This window comes from Monodelphis domestica, chromosome 3, assembly GCF_027887165.1.
Source record: "Monodelphis domestica isolate mMonDom1 chromosome 3, mMonDom1.pri, whole genome shotgun sequence".
Taxonomy (NCBI): domain Eukaryota; kingdom Metazoa; phylum Chordata; class Mammalia; order Didelphimorphia; family Didelphidae; genus Monodelphis; species Monodelphis domestica.
This window is the reverse complement of record NC_077229.1, coordinates 438,029,731-438,054,311: the sequence shown is the minus strand read 5'-3', so window position 1 is coordinate 438,054,311 and position 24,581 is coordinate 438,029,731. Positions and strand designations below refer to the sequence as shown.

General features: G+C 38.1%; 1 protein-coding gene across 2 annotated transcripts in view; it reads left to right on the top strand.

The window, feature by feature from the left end:
- The window catches only part of MTMR12 (myotubularin related protein 12), a 93,950-nt gene that overhangs the window by 24,502 nt on the left and 44,867 nt on the right, over positions 1 to 24,581 (top strand). Inside the window, exon 1 of one of the 2 annotated variants that reach the window (XM_007487502.3) lies at positions 18,859 to 19,578. The exons of the other annotated variant lie outside the window; for it this stretch is intronic. Coding sequence (XP_007487564.2) covers positions 19,570 to 19,578 — 9 coding nt within the window. The 5' untranslated portion in view covers positions 18,859 to 19,569. Of the gene's footprint in view, positions 1 to 18,858; positions 19,579 to 24,581 lie in introns of those variants that run through there. 2 annotated transcript variants of the gene reach the window in all.

Below are 24,581 nucleotides of genomic sequence, written 5' to 3'. Positions count from 1 at the left end.
CTCTAAATTTTCATGTCTACCAATCATATCAAAGGCTTTTCTCCAGGCCTGCCCATACTTTTAGTTCTCATCTTCTTTGATTTGATTATATCTTTTAGAGTTACTTAACACTTCTTTAAGTTCACCTTTTGTAAGTTACTTGACCTTTTTGTGATTAATTTAACCTTTATAGTTACTTAACACCTTTTTGTATTGAGATCTAAAAATAGACTTAGCTTAAAGTTCTAGCTTCACTATAAGGTGAGAACTAAGTACCTTTATTGTTCAATCAGGAGATTACAACTTTATCTTCCCCTAAAGTATGGTCTAAGTAGGGTGGAGTAATTTAGAGTTCCCAAGGCATTCCTGATTTTGTTGAATTAAGTATCTTCATTGTTACAAACAGGAAATAGCTAAATCCAATTTTCACACCTGCCAAAAGCCCTCATTATATAGCTACAGCGAAACACATTAGCCATGTCGAAAAAATGTTCATATCTTTGTGAGGAGGTGAGTAGATGTGTTTCATTTTTACTCTTTTGGACTCCTGGTTTATCATTATGTTGTTCAGAATTCTAAGGCTTTTCAAAGCTGTTCTTTGCTATAATCTTATCATCACCAAGTAAGTTATTCTCTTAGTTCTGTTGACTTTGCTCTGCATCAGTTCACAAAGTTTTCTCCAATTTCATCAGAAATTATCCATTCTGTCACTTCTTATCACACCATATTATTTCATCATATTCATAGCTTTCAATGCCTCTTGCTTTAGAGTGTTGATAATATCCAATATTTCTGCCTAGTTTAGATGTGTGGAAAGTGTTTTGTAGTTATGTTCATGTAGTTCCTGCGTTTGTCTCGGCAGATAGATTCCTAAGCATTTTATATTGTCTAAGGTATTTTTGAATGGAATTTCTCTTTCTAATTCCTGCTGCTGCTGATATGAGAAACCAAAACTATTAATAAGCACATGAAAAAGTGTTCTAAATCTCATATAATTAGAGAGATGCAAATCAAAAACTCATACCTAGTAGACTGGCTAACATGATAGCAATGGAAAATAATGAATGCTGGAGGGGATGTGGCAAAGTTGGAACATTAATGCGTTGCTGGTGGAGTTGTGAATTAATCCAACCATTCTGGAGGGCAACTTGGAAGTATGTCCAAAGGGTGCTAAAAGATTGTCCTTTGATCCAGCCATAGCACTGCTGGGTTTGTACCCCAAAGAGATAATAAGGAAAAAGACATACACAAGAATATTCATAGTTGTGCTCTTTGTGGTGGCAAAAAAATTGGAAAATGAAGGGATGTCCTTCAATTGGGGAATGGCTGAACAAATTGTGGTATCTGTTGGTGATGGAATACTATTGTGCTCAAAGGAATAATAAAGTGGAGGAATTCCATGGGAACTGGAACAACTCCAGGAAGTAATGCAGAGCAAAAGGAGCAGAACCAGGAGAACATTGTACACAGAGACTGATACACTGCGGTATAATTGAATGTAATGAACTTCTCCATTAGTGGCTATGTAGTGATTCTGAACAACCCAGAGGGAGCTATGAGAAAGAACACTATCCATATTCAGAGGAAAAACTGTGGGAGTAGAAACACAGAAGAAAAATAACTGCTTGATTACATGGGTTGAGGGGATATGGTTGGGGATGTAGAATAAATGAACATTCTAGTGCAAACATCAACAACATGGAAATAGGTTCTGATCAAGGACACATATGATACCCAGTGGGATTGTGCGTATGCTACAGGAAGGGTGGGGGGAGGGAAGTGAGGGAAAGAATATGATTTTTAAATTTTATTTAGTCAATTTGGAACATTATTCCTTGGTTACAAGAATCATGTTGCTACTTTCTGCTTTAAGAGTCTGACATTTTCACTTCTCTACTCAAAACCTGTCAGTGGTTACTTACTGACATGGAATTAGCCTGGCATCCAAAAGCCCTCAACAATTTTGACTACAAGGCTACCTTTCCAGCCTGGTTGCATTTTTATTTCCTTCCTACAATCTGTAACCCAACCAAATAGAATTAGTTGGGGTAGAAGCATTCCCAATAAGATCAGGAGTGAAACAAGGATGCTCTTTATCACCTCTATTATTTAACATTGTACTAGAAACACTAGCAGTAGCAATTAGAGAAGAAAAAGAAATTGAAGGTATTATAATAGTCAATGAGGAGACCAAATTATCACTCTTTACAGATATGATGGTCTACTTAAAGAATCCTAGAGAATCAACTAAAAAGCTAGTGGAAATAATCAACAACTTTAGCAAAGTTGCAGGATACAAAATAAACCCGCATAAGTCATCAGCATTTCTATATATTTCCAACACATCTCAGTAGCAAGAATTAGAAAGAGAAATTCCATTTAAAATCACCCTAGATAATATAAAATACTTAGGAATCTATCTGCCAAGACAAACACAGGAACTATATGAACACAACTACAAAACACTTTCCACACAATTAAAACTAGATCTAAACAATTGGAAAAACATCAATTGCTCATGGGTAGGACGAGCTAACATCATAAAAATGACAATCCTACCCAAACTAATTTACTTAATTCAGTGCCATACCCATTGAACTACCAAAAAACTTTTTTACTGCATTAGAAAAAACCATAACATAGTTCATTTGGAAGAACAAAAGATCAAGGAAATCCAGGGAAATCATGAAGAAAAAAAAATGCAAAGGAAGGTGGCCTTGTAGTCCTAGATCTCAAACTATACTATAAAGCAGTGATCATCAAAACAATTTGGTACTGGCTAAGAGACAGAACATGATTCGTGTAACCAAGGAGTAATGTTCCAAATTGACTAAATAAATTTTAAAAATACTAAAAAAAAGAATTACTTGTGGTTCCCCAGTATTATCCTTCCTTTTTCTAGCTTTATGCAGAGAAGCAGTATACCCCACAAAGAGAATCCTTGTTCTTCCACTTATTTTTATATGGGTGACGTTGGGCATGCTGTTTAGCTCATGTGGGTCCCAGTTCCTCATCTAAAAAATGATAGGATTCAATTAAATCATCTCTCATAAGGGCCCTTGTAGCTCTAAATTTATGATTTTAGGAATGTTTCCCCCCCCTTTTGTGGAAGAGATTTCTCTGCCTGTTGAAATCTTTGCCTTCCGTTGAGGACCACTTCCTTGAACTCTTGCCTTATTTTCCCTCCCCTCTCCCCCCCACTTATTGAATTTCATGCTGCTCTGGACCTCTTCTATGTATTTATTAATAGAACTTGTATTAGAGTTGTTTCTATATTTGTCTTACCCTCTTCTCCCCACCCATTTATCATAATATCATTGAAAATGAGGATTATTTTACCTAACAGAGATTGACCCACACTTTGAATTAATTTGTAGAAAGTTCACCTGAACAAAAGGAATACAGACTAGATTACAGCAACATTTGGCACATGATTACATACAGATTAGCATAGCAGTAAGTCTCAGATTCTTCTAGCAATATTGTTAAAAGATTATAAGTTTATGTGCTATATTTTATTAACCTATTAGTCCTGTTACAACCAAGAGATTTGAACTATGATGAGGAAGGCAGTACAGTTTGATTGGAAGAAGTATTATTAAAGAAAGTAAATCATTTACCTATAGATGAATGTGACCTTCCATTGAAATCTTGTAGGTTTACTATTTCATGAATAAATAGCCATTTAGAGATGCCACTTGTTCAGGAATGAGTGAAAACATATTTGCTAAATATTTACTCTGTATCAGACACTGTGCTAAGGTCTGGGAGATAAATAAAACCAAGCAAGACAGTCCTTGTCCCAGAGCAGTGTCCAGATTCCAATGGAAGGGGATTGAGGAAGATGGCTAGAGTACAATTGGCATGTTTTGGAAATGACTGAAAAATGACATGGAAGTAACATTTCACAAGTAGGCCAGTGCCTTCAATGTCTTTCTATTATGTAGGGTTTGTTTTTATTGGAAGATTTTTCTTTGTTTCATCATTTGGTGTGACCAGCCACAGAGGGAGAGAATTCTTTGGACATAGACTGAGTCTTGAGTAGCAGGTCCAGCCTGCCTCAGCTGGATGTAATGTGTCAGAACTTGTGTCCTGTTGACCTAACCTTGAGAACCCAGGGTTATCTTGATACTGAAGGAGATATGAGAGGAAGTCAGGCATTTATTTGGTTTGAGAGATGATCTAGTAGGTTCACACCTTAGTTTCGTTAGAACCCTCTTTTTTTGGTTTGTGTGTGTATTTGCTGAAAAGTAGTTTTTATTAAAATTTGGCTCATTGCTTTTGCAGATGACCTAGGGTTTTGAAGTTACAAATCTAGAGCTGGGGATAAACCTGGAAGGTCTTCTAATTTCACCTCCTTCCACTTACAAATAAGATAACTAAGGCCTATAGTATATGATGGAGCTAGGATTCATAATCAGGCCCTCAGGCTCTAATCTCAACACTTTTCCTCTGGCAACACATTGCCTGTAACTTCTGCTTAGTAAAAAAGCTTATTCTTTAGGTCCCAATTGCTGTTTTGTCTTAGAGTGGTAAGTTTGCTCAAGGCCTGGTGCATTTTCATAGCCAATTCTACACTACAGCTCTCCAGTTTGAGAATTGGTTCTCATTTGACATAAATCAACTACTATTCATAAGGTGGGACAGACTTAGCAGTAGGTGACTGTCCCTTGTAGTTGGAGCCCAAGCTGATGTAACAAGCCTCATTTTTATTTAAAATTTTCTTTTTTATTATGAACTTAATAAAGAAACAACTGTGAATATTTCAATGGGAAAACACTATATATTGTATTAAACACTATCCATGAAACACTAACTTCTGTTATAAAAAGCCTTCCCCACACACACAAATATAGCTTGGGATTTCTTTTTCCATATAATTCATATTTTACATGGTGGTTAACTGCTCAAGTCCTATTTTTGATCTATAAGGTATAAACTTAGGGAAATTAGAAGACCTGGTTTTCATGGTCCTATCCTAACTGAATTTGAGCCACTTGGATTGGGGAAGTCTGATAACAGTTTCCTGGCATGAAAAACCAGGACATCCTCTGGCCTCAGCAGCATTTACTATTGTCTTGAGCTAAAATAGCAAACTTTTGACTGTATCCAAGGATAACCATAAATGGTAACATATAACATATATAGAGGAGAGCTATATAGCTGCTATCTTTAATTAAAATAATTTGTAAAAAATTGCTCTTCAGTACTTTTATTTTTAAGATTTGGGGAATAATAAGGGAACACTAGATTATAGTCAAACCTGTTAGGCTTGATATTAAAACACTGTGGCTATAGGTGAACATGACAGTTGAATGGGGGGGGGAGGGGTGAAAATTTCATCTTAACTTGATTTCTCAACCGTGGCAGTAGTGTTTCCACCATTTGCTGGTAAGGAAACTAAACTGGGGGGGGGGTTGAAGAATAAATCTGTGGGTTAATGGGAAATCTTGGGCTTTTAGCCTTAAGAGCTGGAACATAGGAGATATTTGCAAAGCCATTGATTTCTAGGCAGTGGTGTGGAAACTGCTGCTTCATTGAACATGTTGAATGGCTTGGGAAAACTTGGTGATATTCCAATTGAGTTAACAGCTGTTCCATTCCTGAACTTCCTGGAAGGCTTGCTGAACAGACATCATGATTTCCAACTTTCTGGGTTAATACCAAATAAGGGGCAATCTTTCATTGGATGTCATTTCTTCAAAACTTCTCCTGATAGGAGATTCCATAATCTTTATTCTAATCCTGTTTCTCATTTAGTGAAGAAGCATTTGTCAGTACCCTCTCTAAGTCGCCATGCTAATTGCTAAAAACACAAATAAGAGTAATGGGGGGTGAGTAGGGGTTCACTGACAAGTGGGGGAAATAGGAAGGATCTTGTGGAGGATCTGGCACTTGAGCTGAAGTTTGAAGGGGACAGAGAGTTCCAAGAGGCAGAGATGAAAAGGGAGGGTATTTTACAAATAGGGGACAATATGTGCCAAGGTTGGAACACAGAGAATGGGATATTGTATGCAATGAACAAATAGTACAGTTTGGCTGCAGAATAAAGTGTGTGAAAGATAATAATGTGAAGTCAATCTGGAACAATAGGATGGAGCCAGATTGTGAAGGATGTCAAGTGGCAAACAGGAGTTTGTAGTTTATCCTCAAGGCACTATATAGGGAGGCACTGAAGCTTTTCACTCAAAGGAGTGATGTGGTCAGAACTGTGCTACAGGAAAATCAATTTTGCAGTTGTGTTGAGAGTAAATTAGAGGGGACAGAAACTGAATTAAAGGAGATCAATTAGGAGGCTACTTACTGTGAGTTCAAATGAGAAACGATGAAGACATGGTTAGGGTGGTTGTGGTGTGAATAAAGAGATAATGGATTTGAGGAATGTAATGACCAGACATGGCACAGTATTGGTTTTGAGAAACCTGTGGGACAATCAGGTAAAGTTATCCAATAGATATTTGGAACTCAAGAGAGAGATGTGGGCAGTACTTGAAAGTCATTTTCATGGAGAGGATAGTTGAATTAATGAGTTGATTAAATCACCAAGAGAGTGGAGAGAAGGAGAGGGCATAAAGAGTGGGACATAGATGAAGAAGCTGTAGCAAAATTTGTAAAGAATTGGTTAGATAGGAAGGGAGCCATGACCAAGTTTTGTCTTCAAAGCCCAAGGAGAGAGTATCCAAAAGAAGGGTGTGATTAAGAAAAACAACAGAGTTCAAGAAGGATGAGAATTTGGACAAACCTTTGAATTTAGCAATAATGAGTGACATTGGACTTGTGATGTTGGAATGAGTATTTCTAATTGACTAGTGGGAATAGAAGCCAGATTGTAAGGATTTGAGAAGTGAGTTAGAGCTGAGAAATTGGAGGCATCCTGTATAAATAACTGTTTGGCAGTGAAAAATGAGGAGGTTGGTATAGAATAATATCTTGGAGGAATGATAGGATAAAGTAAAGAATGTTTTTCATTTTGTTTTTTAAGAATAGAGGAGTTTGGCATGTTTTAAGGCCATAGGGCAGGAGCCAAAAGTTAAGGAAAAGTTGAAAATTAGGAAGAGAGGGGAGAATAAAGGGACAAGTGCCTAGAGGAGATGAGTTGAGGTTCAAGTTGACAAGAGGCACCACATCATCCTCCAGATCTGGAGCAAAGGAGGATGATGAAGGCATATATCCTAAAGAAGTCAAAGAAAGAGGAATAGGACCCATGTATACAAAAACATTTGTAGCAGCTCTTTTTTTAGAGTAACAAAGAACTGGAAACTAAAGGGTACCTGTCAAAGGAATGAGTGAACAAATCACGGTGTATGAATGTAGTGGAATACCATGACGATGTGTAAGAAATGTTAAAAGTGGCAACTTCAGAGAAACCTATATGAGGCTTGTATGAGCTGAAATAAAGTGAGCAAAGCCAAAAGAACAATTTACAAAAGGACATCAACACTGTAAAGAAAACAATGAAAGACTAAGAATTTTGATCAGTGTCACAACTAGCCATGATTCCAGAGGACTGTTGTACCATGCCATCCATCTCTTGACAGATGAACTCAGGATGCAGAATGAAATCTATTTTTAGATGTGGCCAATGCAGAAATTTGGTTTGCTTGACTATATATTTGTTGCAAACCCCCCCCCCCCTCCTTTTTTTCAATGAGGAGGAGAGGAGAAATGGAAGGGAAAGAAAAGAAATATTTGTTCATTGAAAAAAAAGTTTAATATATATACAAAATGAAAGGTAGAAAGATGTAGTTAATAGAGAGGAAGAACTGCTTTCAAGACTTTGGATTCAAGATCCATTTCTGACACATACTTGTGTGACCTTGAGCAAGTCACTTTCTTAATCATAAATTTTAGGGCAAATCCAGATATGCAGTTAGAGCAAATTTTGTCACTTGGAGTTTCCTATGTGAACAAAATTCCAGTTCCAACATGTGTGTATACATACATATATACATAGTTATACATACATATATACATTCATATACATAACATATACATAGTTATGCATACATACATATACACATTCCATAAGAATTTGACTATATATATATATTTTTAAGGTGATAATTTAAAAGTTTTAAATGTATTGGTGTTTGGATGTAATGTAACACATCGATATCAATATTGTAAAGTGTCCCTTGTGAATTTTCCCCTAACTGAAGCTTCTGTAATAGAATAGCAACTGCTATTCAAAGCCACTATTTGGAAAACTATCTTCCTTTCTGTGGCATGTCTAATCATTTATACCTAATGAAAGTTCTTGCTTAAGATAGCCATTCAGACACTTCTTTAGTGTTGGGTTTTATGCATGTGTGTGTTTTTAGGGTGTGTACAGAAAGATAAGGCTTAGTGTTATATTAACAGTTCTTTATAGCCATCTATTGAAAAATGAAGGTTAACATAAATGACCATTTCTTTTAGTAACACAGGGCAGGCCCACATAAATAAAAGACAATTTAATTTAGTGAGGATTCTTAAGAGATATGTAAATATTTCTAATTTAGAAAGAACACAAAATGCTTTTCAATACATACAACAGACAATACATTATTCTCTAGATTATGGTGAGTTAAAGGGAAAGAGAAAGAAAGAATATAAAGAAAGATGGCTGAAAAGAAAGAAGAAGAATGCTCTAACCAACTGTGTTATTCTATTTGGTCTTCACAACAACCTTATGAAGTAGGTACTATTATCATTATCTCTCTCTCTTTTTTAAACAAAATGACTTAATTTATTTGAAAACATTAAAGGCACTTACATGTTCTAATATTAATACATTCAAAAGATGGGTTAAAAGGATTAACCTTTCTCACAATCATCTATTGTGAGCATTATACTAAAAATATATTATTCTCAAGCAAAATCCCCCATTATAACTGCTGCCTTTATACTGATGAGGAAACTGAGGCTAGGAAGGTTAAATGATTTGCACAATACACATAGTGGCATATCTAGTAAGAGTCTAAGGCAGGCTTTTAATTAACAGCTTGCTGATGTCAGGGCTAGCATTCTGTCTATTCTGCCACCAAGCAGCCTGGATTGAAGTAAGTGGAGATTTGAGCTAGGAAGACCAATTGATAGATTGATGGGGTAGTTCAGAAGCAGACAAACAGTAGATTTGTGGTTTGTAATCATAAATAACATTAATAGAAAGTTTAAAACATGCAGGAAATTATGGATGAGGGCATGTAAATAAAAAGTATGAGGTTAATATTTGTAGTCATTTACATATTTTGTCATTATGGAACTTTATTATTTTATGTACATACTGTTTTGTGTATTTGAAGATTGGTGTTTGAGAATTGTTTAACTTTACATGTTTCTTAAAAGTGAAAAGAAAAAAGAAAATTGTTCTGATTTTGGAAAAAAAGGTCAATTATGGAAATTGTAGAATTCTGATCTTCACATAAAACAATGACAGAATCAAATTTTTTCTTTCAGTCGACAAAAATAGTTTTTGTCTCCTACTCCCCCCCCACCACTGGAAAAAAGAAAAACAAAATCCTTCTAAAACAGTGGTTCTCAACCTTTCTAATGCCGTGACCTCACAATACAGTTCCTCATGTTGCGGTGACCCCAAACCAAAAAAATTATTTTGGTGGCTACTTCAAAACTGTAATTTTGCTACAGTTATGATTTGGAATGTAAATACCTCATATGCATTATGTGTTCTCATTGCTACAAATCAAACATAATTTAAACAGTGATTAATCACAAAAACAATATTTAATTATATTTTGAGAAATATTAATCCAGCAGGAGGCAGCCTGAGCGCTGGGGCCAGAGTTAAGTCCTGCATGGGGAGGGGGTCCGCAGATGCTGCCTTCTTCTTCCTGTCGTCTCCCTCCAGCTCAAGATGAGACTTCACTTTGCTGGGGTTACTCGGCTCGGTTATCTGCTCCAGGAGTTATCCGCTCCAGGACTTGTTCTTAACCCCTCCGGAGCCAGCGCCCAGGTGCTCTCTCTGGGTCTCTGTTTGAGTCTGGTCTCCAGGCAACAGGGTAAATCCATCGCCCCTCATAGAGGGAGGGCTGCTGATAGGTAACTAATATTAGTACAATGTGCGGGCAGCAGGGTCCCCGTTCTTTCCGAGATCTTGCTGTAAAGTTGTGCGATTTCTCAGAGGCTAAAGCCATCAGAGATATGTATTTTCCAATGGCTTTAGGCAACCCCCTGTATTTTGGTCGTTCAACCCCCACCGGGGTCGCAACCCACAGGTTGAGAACTGCTGTTCTAAAAAATGTTTGTAGTTTGTAGTTCCTGTTCTGACCATGGCCTAAAAAGTCATGTTCTGCACCCAGTCTGTAACCTTTCTCTTAGTTAAGAGGTGGGGTCACATGCTTGATCATCCATTCTCTGGAATCATGATTGGTCATTGTATTGATTGGAGTCTTTCAAAATTGTTCTTGCAGCCTTGTTATCGTATAAATTGTTCTCTTTGCTCTGCTAACTTCACTTGGCATACTGACTCATCATTCTCTTGTGTGCACTCCTCCTCCTCTATAAATTTCCCCCTTCCTACCACTTGATCAGTGAATTCCAATGGTTCCCTAATACCTCTGTCATCAAATATGAAATCCTTTGGTTTTTTTGGGTCCTTCATAACCTGGCTCTTTACTACATTCCAATCTTCTTATACCTTTTCCCCTTCATCAGTGACACTGACCTACTTGATGTTCCTTACATACCACCCTCTAGATCTCTTGATCCTGAGCATTTTTAAATGATTATACCACAAGTTTGGAACAATCTCCTTCCTCCTCTCCATCTCCTAAATTTCCTATTTTCCTTCAAGATTCAACTAAATCTCATTTTAGGCAAGAAACCTTTCTCAGTTCACTTTAATCTTTTTTTTTTTAAACCCTTACCTTCCGTCTTGGAGTCAATACTGTGTATTGGCTCCAAGGCAGAAGAGTGGTAAGGGCTAGGCAATGGGGGTCAAGTGACTTGCCCAGGGTCACACAGCTGGGAAGTATCTGAGGCTAAATTTGAACATAGGACCTCCTGTCTCTAGGCCTGGCTCTCAATCCACTGAGCTACCCAGCTGCCCCCAAGTTCACTTTAATCTTAATGCCTTCTTTCTCAGATTATTTCTAATTTTTTTCATAATTGTACTTTTTGAATATATTTGTTTGTATCTTCTCTCCTTTATTAAACTGTACTTATTAAACTCCTTTGGGAGTGACTAATACGGTAGTTTTGTTGTTTGAGGGTTCTTTTTTTCCCCTTCTTTGTATCCTGGGGCTTACCATAGTATCTGGCTCATTAATAGTAAGTACTTTATAAATGCTTTTTGACTTTGATAATTTCACTATGAGTTGTTAAATGAATGTTTTATTCCCTAAGAAAGGAAGTATTGATTGCTGGACATTATTATGGGTTCCTTAAGAACAAGTTATGTTAATTTCTTGGATAGGGTTATTAGCTCAGGAGAGTGCCACAAATAGAGTATATTTGGTATTCAGCAAAGTGATTTTCCTGGTGTTTAATAGGTAGTATCTGAGGTGAGAGCTCTGAAGATGTATGGGTGGGGTGTGAGCAAGGAGTGTATTTCAGGCACAGGGAAAACCTGGGCAAAGATGTGGAGGCAGAAGGTAGTTCTGTGGGCCAATTCAGCTAAATCATGCAGCACATAAGAAGGAAGCACTATAGAATGAGTCTAGAAAGGCTGCCTGAAGCCTGATTTTGAAGGACTTTAAATGCCAGGTTGTTTATATTTTTCTTAGAGGTAACAGAACCAGGGCAGTCTAATGGTCATACTTGTGCTTTTAAGGTTATTTTTGGCAACAATGTGGACAAAAAAATTGAAGAGAGAGAGCCTAGAACCTGGAAATATATTTAGGACCCTGTTCCAATAGTCCAGGCAAGAGGTGATGAGAGCCAGATTTTGAAAGATAGTCTGGTAAGTGAAGAGAAAGGAGTAGATGTGAAAGATATCATCGTTCTAATCAAGACTTGGCCCTAATTAACATGGTCAAAAGATATAAACAGGTAGTTCTCAGATGAGGAAATTAAGATTATCTTTAGTTGTAAAGATTAAAATTTGGGGGGGGGGGACTGAGGCAGGTACAAATTAGTTTCTCTCTTAAAGGAGTTATATTTTTAGAGGTTTATTTAAGACAAGGAATTTAAGAATATACAAGTAAGAGAAGCACGTGCTAGGTGGGCCGAGAAGCCCATTCAATTTTCACTCAGATCATGAGACAGGTCTGCTTGCCAGCGGAAACAGGAAGAGAAGAGAGCTTCAGTAGGTGGAGAACTCCTTTAAATAATAATTTGTGATCTCGCTCAGGTGAGAATTCAGTGCGATTATAAAGCATTCTGGGAAGTGAGCAAGGACTTCTGGGGACTGGAGTCCTGGATTCAAGTCTCCATTTTTACATAGTATTATGAAAAAAGGCTTCAGATCACTATTACTTGGAGAAATGTAAATTAAAACAACTCTGAGGTACCACTTCATTCCTATCAGATTGGCTAATATAATGACAATGTTGGACCAGATGTGGAACCCCCATTGCCTAGCCCTTAAATACTCTTTTGCCTTGGAACTGATACTTAGTATTGATTCTAAGATAGTTAAGGGGTGGGGTAAAAATCTGGGATTAATTTTGAGGTTGTGAACCTGATTGGAAAGAGAATGGTTTCCTCAATAGGGAAGTTTTAGAGGAAAGGAAGGAAATAATATTTCTTTTTTTTTTAAGAGCCATGACCTGAGTGTGGCAAGGGCAACTGGAGCTTTTCTCCAGACCACACTGACATTAAGGTATCAACTTTCCTTTTTTTTTTTAACTTAAAATTTTTTATTTAGAATATTTTTTCCATGGTTTACAGGATTCATGATCCCTCCTTCCCTCTCCCCTCCCAGAGCTGACGAGCAATTCCACTGAGTTATACGTATATCATTGTTCAAAACTTATTTCCATGTTGTTCATATTTGCAGTAGTGATCTTTTAACATCAAAACCCTAATCATATCCCCATCGACCCATGTGATCAATCACTTGTTTTTCTTCTGTGTTTCTACTCCTACAGTTCTTTTTCTGGATGTAGATAGTGTTCTTTCTCATATGTCCCTCAGAATTGTCCTGGATCATTGCATTGCTGCTAGGAGAGAAGTCCATTACGTTTGATTGTGCCATTATGTATCAGTCTCTGTGTACAATGTTCTCCTGGTTCTGCTCCTTTTGCTCTGTTTCAGTTCTTGGAAGTCTTTCCAGTTCTCATAGAAATCCTCCAGTTCATCATTCCTTTCAGCACTATAGGATTACATCATCAACAGATAACACAATTTGTTCAGCCATTCCCCAATCAAGGGATACCTCCTCATTCTCCAATTTTTTGCTGTCACAAAGAGCGTGACTATAAATATTTTTGTACGAGTCTTTTCCCTTATTATCTCTTTGGGGTTCAAACCCAGCAGGTATGGGTGGATCAAGAGGTATCAACTTTCAAATCTAGTATCTCACCTTAGCTGGCATGGAGAGTGACTCTAGGTCCAAACATGGGAGGGAAACATGATTCATTTGGTGTATGTCAGCACTACCTTTTGAGACTCCTCTTTGCCACCAGGTTCTGAGGAAGTTGATGCAAGGTATTTCTTCTTTCTGATATCCTGCTGTGGCCCCAACACCCCAGACCCCAAGCAGCCAAGCAGTATCTGGGAGCTATGCATGGGGACCTCCTCTCTCTCTTCCAACCAAACAGTACCTCAGTATCTTCCTGTGGCAAGGCAAAAGGGAGTCTATGATAAGCATTCACTTGCCATTTCTGTAGAGTTCCTTCCCCATTCTGCCTCTTTTTTGTCCCATTTTCCCCTTCTCTGGGTCTCTCAGAAGGAAGGGAAGAGGAGATAGGTAGCTTGGGAGTGTCCAGTAAAATATGTACCTCCATGACAGTGTATTCCCTTCTACTATCACCCCTCCAAAACAGTAACTGCTTAACTCTGATCCTCCTGACATCTTACCCCATCAGGCCTTGTTCACCATTAGCCTGAAGAGAGAAAAATGGACCTCAGATCATGGAGGGGGAGAGTGAGGCATAATACCCTTCCTGCCTGTGCCTTTCATTGAAGATTCCCTGAAATAGCTGGTCTCTATCCTTTGGTGAATAAAGTTAGATAAAATAAGCTGCCGTGTAATCCACATTTAGTCCCTTCTTCCACACTGCCTTCTGTGAGTGACTGAAGATCTCTCTGCCCACTCTCAAAGTACCTTATGTAACTACCTTGTACCTAGTATAAAAATTCCTAGTTTCCATTCTTTTTTTTAGTGGGCAGTTGATGATGTAAAATGAGTTCAGGAGAAAGATTAGGCATCTCATTTGTGTCTCTATTCAGAAATCATTTGTATAGAAGTAATGACTGAATTTTTGGGAGCTGATCTGATCCCAGAGAGTGTACGCAAGTGCGTGTGTGTGTGTGTGTGTGTGTGTGTACACAGAGAATAAGAGAGAAAAAAAACATTCAAGACAGTGGAGAGGAAGAGATCATCCACAGTTCGGAGGCAAGAGACAAATGGTGATTCAGTAAAGGAAACTGAGAAGGACCATTCTGATAAGTAGGACCAGAACCTGGAAAGAGTGTGAAAGATAGAGGAAGCAGTCAACAATAGAGATCAGACTCCGAGAAATCCTGGAGGTGGAGTACTAAGGCTATTGGATTTAGCAGTTAAAAGAACTGTGTTATGTTTCAGTGCCTTACTTGCCTACCTGAGAAGTAAACTGGTTTAGAAATAGAGATAAAGACTTTGTGAGTTAAAAGGGAAGTGATAAGATAGCTAGAGGTGATAGCAGAATCTAGTAAAGATTTTAAGAATGGAAAAGATTAATTGTAGGCTATAAATAGTCACTGGACAAAAAGAGTGAAGGTAAGAGAGCATAACTGGGAAGAAAGTTTCCAGAAGAGATGGGAAGGGAAGGGATTAAAGCCACAAGTAGAGAATTAGTCTTGGCAAGGATAAGTCTTTCTTGGAGACGATTACAAAGGAGAGAATCAGGGAGTCATAAGAGGGTTTTGAAGTAGGGGAGAAAAAAGGGGTGGTCTTGAGTTTCTTCAAAGCGGGTGGCAAGATCATAGGATCCTAGATTTAGAATTAGAAGGACCTTAGAGGCCATTGAATCTACCCCCCCCCCCTCCTTATATAGATGAGGAAACCAAGCTACAAAGAGGTCAGGAGACTTGTGCAGAGGCACACAAGTGAGGGTCTGAGGCAAGGTTTTTAATGACCTTGAGTCCCTAATCTACCCTAATCAAGTCCCCAATTCTGCCTCTTGGGAAGGGATACCATGGGAAGTTTAAGAAAAGAGCAACTCTAAGTCAGTCAGGGAGGAAATAGAGGAGTACAGTGGAGTAGGGAAGGTTCTGTTGAAATTAAGTAACATACATTTATTAAAGACCCAGTTGGCATCATTCTATGACTTCCTGCAGCAATGAACTGTGTAGCATGTGAGAAGAACAGGTAGATGATGGGGATAGCTCAGGTTTGGGGTCTAACAAGGCTTTTGAGGTGATAAGTAGGGATTAAAGGAGAGAGGAGAGGAGAGTATGAAGTCAGCCCTGTTAAGTCCAATGGTTAAGACTGAAAGGAGAAAAGTCAGGACAGAGCAGAGTGGTGGACTGATCAAGCATGGGCTGTGTGGAGTCACTTTTTTTTTTAGGTAATACTGCCCCATTTTATTTATTTTTTAGGTTTTTTCCTCATGGTTACATGACTCTTGTTGTCTCCCTCCCCTCTTCCCTTCCCCCTCCCGGAACTGACAAGCAATTACCCTGGGTTATACATGTATTATCACTTGATACCTATTTCCATATTGTTCATTTTTGTAATAATCTTTTAAAACTCAAACCCCAAATCATATGCCCATACAAGCAAGTGATAAATCATGTTTTCTTCTAGATTTCTACTCCCACAGTTCTTTCTCTGGATATGGATAAGCATTCTTTTTCTCAAGTCCCACAAGAATTTTCCTGGATCATTGTGTTGCTGCTAGTAGCATCATCTCACAATATTTCAGTTACTGTGTATATGTTCTGATTCTGCTCATTTCACTTGTGGAGTCACTTTTGATCCCATTTGGGATGAAGAGCAGGAATGAGATGGGACTTTAATGATCAAGGAGAAGGATTTCAGCTCTCTGGATCCCAGAACTAGAACAGTTATGAGTGCTGAGATTAAATAATGTGTTTATTAAATTAGATTCAACAAACATTTATTGAGTGCCAGCAGCATGTTAGACCTTGTGCTAAACACTGGGGATACAAAGACAGAAACAACAACCTCCCTCCCCAAGGTAATTCCCTTTATTCCTGTGTGGGGTTGAGCTGGAGCCCAGGTGGAGGTGATGGGAGGTGAGGACTAGATGGACTGGGAGGTTAGTCAGGAAGCCCCACAGTGGTGGTGGGAACGAGGAGGATGGAAAGACTGTTGAGAACGCCATTTGATTCCTTGAAAAGAAAGAAAGATTCCCAAGTATGAGTAATAGAGTCTGAAATGACAGTAGGGAACTGAGAATATCCCTATTCCTCTTTGGCTCTGTTTGTGAGGGGGCACATGAAAAAAAGTCAGGCAATTAGGTGGCACAGTGGAGAAGGTGCCAAGTATAGATTAGAGAAGAACTGAGTTGAAATCCAGCCTTAAACACTTCCTGTGTGACCCTAGGCTAGTCACTTAACCCTGTTTACTATAATTTCATCTCCTAGAAAATGATCTGGAGAAGGAAATGGTAAGCCATTATCTTTGCCAAGAAAACCCCAAATGTGGTCACAAAAAGTTGGACATGACTGAAACCACTATACATAAGAAACAGGGAAGAAGCCATAGAGCTAGAGAAGATGATCTGGGATGATGTGTCTTTCTGGGGGAGCAGAGAAGGGAGCTAGGCTTCTGTGAATTCAAAACTGAAAAAATAAAGAGGAAGATGTCCAAGATGAACAGAAACTAATTAATGATAGAATGGGAGTTTCAGAGGGGGAATGAAAGAGCACAGCGTAAGAGTCTGGAATGGTAGAACTGAGGTGTGAATGAATGAGGGAGTAGGAATGAGTTAGTGGCAGGAAAAGAGAATTTTCAGAGACTGATTATCAGGGATTAGAAGAAGAGGAAATGTTTGCTAGCTAGAGGATGAGGAAGTACCATTTAAGTGGGACACTTACTTGATTTAAAAAATAATAATTTTGAAAAAAAAAAGCCCCAATTAGGAAGATTTCTTCTCTTTGAAACATCTTGTTTCTAATCATTTGTTCTATTGACTAAAACTCTTTTCTTTCTACAATTAAGATAAATGTCATTCCTTTTTCTCCAGATTCTTAAGCTATTTGGATAACTGATTCACTTATTTTACTATCCTGTTGTCTCAAGGATTTTTATTGAATTCCATTCCTCATTGTTTTATGTTTTGTTAAACCAAAGGTTAAAAATATTTTGTATGATCCTGGATTTTTCTGACCTATCATACCATTTGTTTTATGTCTCCACCTTGCCTGGCCCCCCCTCTCCCTCTCCCTCTCTTCCTCTCTCTCTCTCTCTCTCTCTCTCTCTCTCTCTCTCTCTCTCTCTCTCTCTCTCTCTCTCTCTCTCTCTCTCTCTCTCTCTCTCCCTCTTCCTCTCTCACTCCCCCCTCTCTCTCACCCCCCCTCTATTTCTCTCTCTCTCTCTCATATTCAGCATCATAGATACTTCCTTCTGGGAACTGCCCCAAATCCACCTAGAATGGGGATGTTATTATTTTCCTCTTCTAGAGCAGAAACTTTTTGTTGTACCTGAAATCCTTAACCTATTCAGCATAAATACAAACATCAGTGCTTTAAAACTAAAACAGTAATTATTTTTCTGCTGGTCCAAGTAACCAATCTACTGTGCAGTTGAAAACTAAAGAAAATAAATATGTATTAAGAATAATAGCTATTGGGGCGATTCACAGCCAATGAAGAAGAAATGAAAGCAATTATTAGGAATTATCTTCTCCAACTATATGCCAATAAATCTCTCAATCTAAGCAAAATAGATGAATATTTTAAAAATATAAATTGCCTAGATTAACAGAAAAGAAAATAGAATTCTTAAACAACCTCATCTCAGAAAGAAGAAATTGAAAAAGCCATCAATGAATTCCCTAAGAAAAAAGTCCAAGGACTAGATGTATTTACAAGTGAATTATACCAAACATTTAAAGAACAATTAATTCCAATACTATATACAGTATTTGGACAAATAGTTGAAGTAAATCTACCAAATTCTTTTTAATGACACAAAAATATTAATACCTAAACAAGGAAGAGTAACAAAAGAGAAAAAAACTGTAGACCAATCTCCCTAATGAATATCAATGCAAAATTTTTAAATAGAATGCTGTCAGGGAGAAAACAACAATATGTCCCTAGAATCATACACTGTGTCCAGGTGGAATTTATGGCAGGAATGCAGAGATAGTTCAGTATTAGGAAAACTCAGCATAATTGACTGTATCAGTAACAAAACCAACAGAAACCATATGATTATTTTAATGGATATCAAAAAAGCTTTTGACAAAATACAACACCCGTTCCTATTTAAAGCACTAGAAAGCATAGGAATAAATGGGTCATTTCTTAAAATAAGTAGCATCTATCAAACCATTAGCAAGCATTATCTATAATGGGGAAATGCCAGAAGCTTTCCCAGGAAGATCAAGTGTGAAGCAAGAATGCCCATTGTCACCACTACTGTTCAATATTGTGCTAGAAATGAAAGCTATAGCAATAAGAAATTGTAGTAATTAACTATAGATGAGGAAATAAAGCTATCTCTTTGGAGATGATATATATGATGGTATGCTTAGAGAATCAATCAGCAATGCTAGGATCCTCACAATATCTTGAGAAGTAAGTGCTATTATTGTTATTGCCCCCATTTTACAGATGAGGAAACTGAGGCAGGGAGGTTAAATGACTTGCCTGGTGTCAAAGAGCTAATAAGTGCCTGAGGTAGGATTTGAATTTGAGTTTTCATGATTCCAAGGCCAACACTCTCTCCATTTAATCACTTAGCTGCCTAGTATATCCAGCTGGCATGACAAAAAGAGCATTACCTGACAGGATTCATCATTGATAACATACCTAAATAACATTAATAGGAGAGCACATGCACAGTTTGAGACTATGAGCATATTCATCTTAAACAAAATAAAAAACCAAAGCATGGCTAACAAAGTCTAGCTAATTATCTGTAGCACACTAGCTGGAAGGAAACATTAGCGTATATACAACAGTGAGCACAACTAACAAGCAGACACTGCTGATCAAGACACCAGTTGAGATTAGATAACAAATTTGTTGAGCACTTGAAGGCCACTCTAATGTTTGGCACCGAATGTTTCTCAAGGTCCTAATAAAAAACAAGGATTATTTGTAAGTTTGGCTGGTGGGGGGCTGAGGACAGACCTTTTAGCAGACAGGGCGGGCTGTTGATGAGAATCAGCAAAAGAGGCCAGGAAGGGGAGTGATCAGTGGAGAGAAGAACCAAGAGAAGGAGGTGGAGAGCCCTGGGAGAACAGCCTGAAGGAAGCTGGCCACCAGCAATGAACCGTGTGCGCGAGGGCTAAGACAGAGAAGAATTGGGAGATGGATTCGGTAACTAAGAAATATGGGGAACTTTGAGGAGAGTGGTTTCAGTTGGGTGAGATTCAAAGACAGGCTTCAAGGCATTGGACAGAGATAAGGAAAACAGATCTTTTTAGTTTGTGAAAGGCAGGTAAGAGGAGCATGTTAGCCTGATGATAAGGTCAGGTGTGGAGGTAGAAGACTTGGACTGCCCAGGAGTCCGAAGATGGGGGTATTCAAGAATGGGAGGAGGCGACGGGTTCAGGGATTTAGAGATGTAGAGTAGTGTAGGGGAGCGGAATGGATAGGGCTGAGATAATGTCCTGTGAATGGCTTGAGGGGAGAGAATTTTGGTGTACAGCCAGTGAGGGAGTGGGATAATCAATTAGGGAAGAATGAAAGGATTGTTTTATTGCAGGGATTATGCAGTTGAGATTAGACAACATACATTTGTAGGGCGCTATGTTAGCACTAATATTTGACTTCCTCCAACCATCAGCAGCAAGTCAGTGGTCTGGGAGAATAATGGAGAGTTGTGTTTGTCATAGTATGAGAAGGGACAGGACAAGGGAGGGCAGGGATTCCAGAGCAGAAGACTGTGTAATGTTGAACTGATTAATCAGCTACATGGTCTAGATTAGGAATCTAAGAAGAAACCCTGTTGCTTATGCTTAAATACTACCACCACAAGAGTTACTTCAGATAAACTTAAATACAGCATAACCAGAAGTTATCCCTTTTTGCTTTAGTTTCTAGGAAGCTCAGAACAAAATTCAATACTCAATTACAATAGTTAACTCATCCCTGAGTAATAATTTCTTTTTTTTTTATGCTTCTTAAAATTTAGAAGCATAGGTAGTGATCTTTCCCATTTCTTTTTCATTTCCCACAGAAAGAACTTAACTTCTTTTGGAAAATGGGGCATATTGCATGCTACTTGTTATATACTTTTTGATAGGGGGCAACTGGCACTATAGAGAGCTGGACCCAGAGTCAGTAAACTCTAAGTTCAAATGTCACTTAATACAGTAGTTATTTGTCCCTGAAAGTCACTTAACACATGTCTGCCTCAGTTTCCTCAATTGTAAATGGACAGGATTGGTGTGAGAATCAAACAACATAATATTTGTAAAGTACTTATTATTAGTACAATTCCCAACACATGGCAGATGTTTAATAAATGCTTGCTCCCCTTTTTGTCTAGGAAACCATATTGCCAACCTTGTTTAGAATTATGTATGATAGCAGATAGACTCTTCTTGAAGAATTTTAATGTGAGTAAAGTACCTGAGCTTTAATATATGAATATTGATGTCAGCTGCTCAGGGGTCTCTGGTTTCCTTTCTGCTTCTCAGCTATGCCCTAATTTGGGAGGTTGCGAGATCTTTTTTTATTTTACTGAGTATATTCAAGGGGTACAAGTACTCTTCTGTGACTAAGTGACTATTTTCTTTTAACACTGCATTTCAGCACTGAAGATTTTGTTGTTCTGAATTCTGATAGACTTCATTATGTAGCTGCAGTACTGAAGGAAGTCTGATAAGAATTGCAGTAGGAAGCTAGCCATTGCAGGAATTTTGACAGCTTCTCTGTCTTGCCCTGATGTTGAGAGCAGCCTTTCTCTTGTGAAGTACATGATTCCTAGCTGACCTACTAAGTCCCCCCTTTTTCCTAATTGACAGATACCTTTGTTCCACAGCTTGACACCAGCTTCAGCCTGTTTTCAGTCCAGAACAAACTGGTAACTTGAAAATGTAACATTCTACTGAGATTCTAGACCTTTGGCAGAGGTGAACATGAGTTGAGGAGGGTCTCTTCAGCCTTTGCCCTATCAGGGATGAGCTCTCAGCTCTCTAATATTTTCTAATTGCTAATACTTAATGCTGCTATATATTGTTTCCCAAGGTATTGTGCCCCTTTAGGGTTATTTTTATTTGCAATATTTATTATGTTCACATGCTACAGTTTGTTCAATTGTTCCTCAGTCTTTGGACATCTAAGTTGTTTACAATTTTTGTTGTTGTCAGTAAAACTCCTATGAATATATTTGTACAGATCCTTCCCACCCCATTTCATCAATACTTAGGATTTAGTCCTAATAGCATTTATCTCTCAGCCCCATTTAAACATTTTTTTAGAATTGACACATAACAAAATGTCCTCTTCCACCTCTCGACTTCTTCAGTTTTTTGTTTGACTATGCTGATTTAACATCTTTTACTCAGGCTGGGACCGAGTAATTTGAGAAGGGAGAAAAGGGTTTCAGTGACCTTCCCTTTGAGATTATCTTCCATTTGCCATGTATATATATAGTTTCTATAGAGTTGTTATGTTATTCCCCCATAAGACTAAAAAAAGCAAGAACTGTTTTTGCCTTCCTTTTATAGCACCAGCATTTAGCCCAGTGCATGGCACATAATATCATATATGCTTAATAAATGCATGTTGATTTACTATAAACTAGTCGTAAAAAGTAGAAACTTTAGCCAAGCTGAAGGACATACATGGTTTCTTGTGCCAGGTCAAAAAAAGGGATAATTCATAATCTTACTTGAAGTACCACTTCCTAGGCCAATGTACTCTGATTATCCATTTTCTTTTGACATTGTGTCTCCAGTAATTTAAATATAGTAGGCACTTAAAACCATGCTTCTTATCCTGAATTGAATTGAAGAAGTAATCTGTTGTTTTGGGGAGGCATTATTTTAGTTTGAACTTTACAAACAGTAAAAAGGCTAACAAGTTCCAGGTTCTTAAACTGGCCTTAAAAAAAACAAAAACCCTTATCTTCCATATTGGAATCAATACTGTGTATTGGTTCCAAGGCAGAAAAGTGGTGAGGGCTAGGCAGTGGGGGTTAAGTGACTTGCCCAAAGCCACACAGATAGGAAGTATCTGAGATCAAATTTGAACCCAGGACCTCCTGTCTCTAGGCCTGGCTCTCAATCCACTGAGCCACCCAGCTGCCCCCAAAACTGGAGGCTAGTGATTCTCAAATGCTAATGATTCTCAAATCTGCCTTTTCTGCCCCAAACCCTGCTGTCCTCCAATCATCAATCAGACATCTCCAAATTGAATGTCCAGGAGATGTCTTAAATTCAGTTATGTCCACAGAACTTACTGTCTTTCCCTCTAAGCCTCCCCCCATCCCCACCCCTTACCTATTATTGTTTAGGGCAACACTTATTGTCCCACTTCTTCAGACTGTGCATGTAGGAGTCATTCTGGATTCCTCAGTATCTCTTGCCCCTCATATCCTATCCTTGGCCAAGGCCTATTGATTTCACTTTTGTACCATGAATATACCCCTATCTCCTCTCATACTGCCACCACCCTTTTTTTCCCCAGGCCTTACCTTCCATCTCAGAATCAGTATTGTGTACTTTATTGTGTACAGTTTTCCTTTCCATAGAGGTCAAATTTGAACCTAGAACCTTTCATCTCTACACTTGGCTCTCAATCCACTGAGCCATCTAACTGCCTCCCCCATTACCTAATTTCTTGATTATTGCAATAGCCTGTCTATGGTCCTACCTGCTTCAGATCTGTCCTTGTTCCAATCCAGCCTCTAGCTACTAAGGTGATTTTCCCAAAGCACAGATCTGACTATTAAATAAACTTTAGTGAGTTCCTGTTGCCTTCTCCGTTTGGTATCTAAAGCCCTTCCCCATAGCCTATCTTCTTCTGCCTTTACAGTTATGTCTTACCCTCCAACATTTACTCTTCAGTCAAGTGACACCTGGCCTCCTGGATGTTCCATGAACAAGACACTCCATTTCTTGGCTTCAGGCTTTTTTTTCCTAGCTGTTCCCCATGCCTAGAAGTTTTTCTGTTACAATTACTGACATTTCTGGGTTCCTGTAAGTCCCAACTAAAATCCCCCTTTCTATAAGAAGACTTCCACAATCCTTAATTCTTGTAGTTTTCCTCTTTGAATTAGTTTCTATTTATCCTGTATATAGCTTGCTTGCACATAATTTTTTACATGGTGTCTTCTATATTAGATTGATCCTGGGAGTCTCCAGGATCCTTTCAAAGGATCTGAGGGGTCAAAATTATTTTCATAATACTAAGAGGTTTTAATTTCTAATGTGAATATCAAAAGCTATAACCCACAGAAGCAAAAGCCTTCAATAATGTTTAAGAGTGTAAAGGGATCCTGGGACCACAAAGATTGAGAATTAATAGTTAACATAGAATAGTTTTGCCATCTTCAGATAAGTCCATAGTTCTGACATTTCACCAAAATTATAAAAAGAGATTAGGACCTGTATTAAAATTTTAGTGGAACATTTTTATACCATAGTCATGAATGGTTTTATTTTATTACCTCAGGTGAGAAAAATTAAACTTGAGTCTCCTCTTAAGATAAAAGTGAATAAGCATCACCAATATAGACTTGTTGCACAGAATTGTCAAACCAATAAAGAGATCTAGACATTTCAGAAATTAGTCCTTCAAAAAAATTTAAAACTTTTTACCATCACACTTGGTAGTTGATTTGGTTTAGGTTTTTTCATAGCCATAGAAATACTTGGCTTGATTCCCTAGTTGATAAATGGGCAAGGGACATGAATAGGCAATTTTCAGTCAAAGAAATCAAAACTATTGATAAGCATGTGGAAAAATGTTCTAAATCTCTTATAATCAGAGAAATGCAAATCAAAACAACTCTGAGGTACCACCCTCACACCCAGCAGATTGGCCAACCTGACAGCAAAGGAAAGTAATGAATGTTGGAGGGGATGTGGCAAAGTTGGAATATTAATGCGTTGCTGGTGGAGTTGTGAATTGATCCAACTATTCTGGAAGGCAACTTGGAAGTATGTCCAAAGGGCACTAAAAGACTGTCTGCCCTTTGATCCAGCCATAGCACTGCTGGGTTTGTACCCCAAAGAGATAATAAGGAAAAAGACTTGTACAAGAATTTTCATAGCTGCGCTCTTTGTGGTGGCCAAAAATTGGAAAATGAGGGATTGCCCTTCAATTGGGGAATGGCTGAACAAATTGTGGTATATGTTGGTGATGGAATA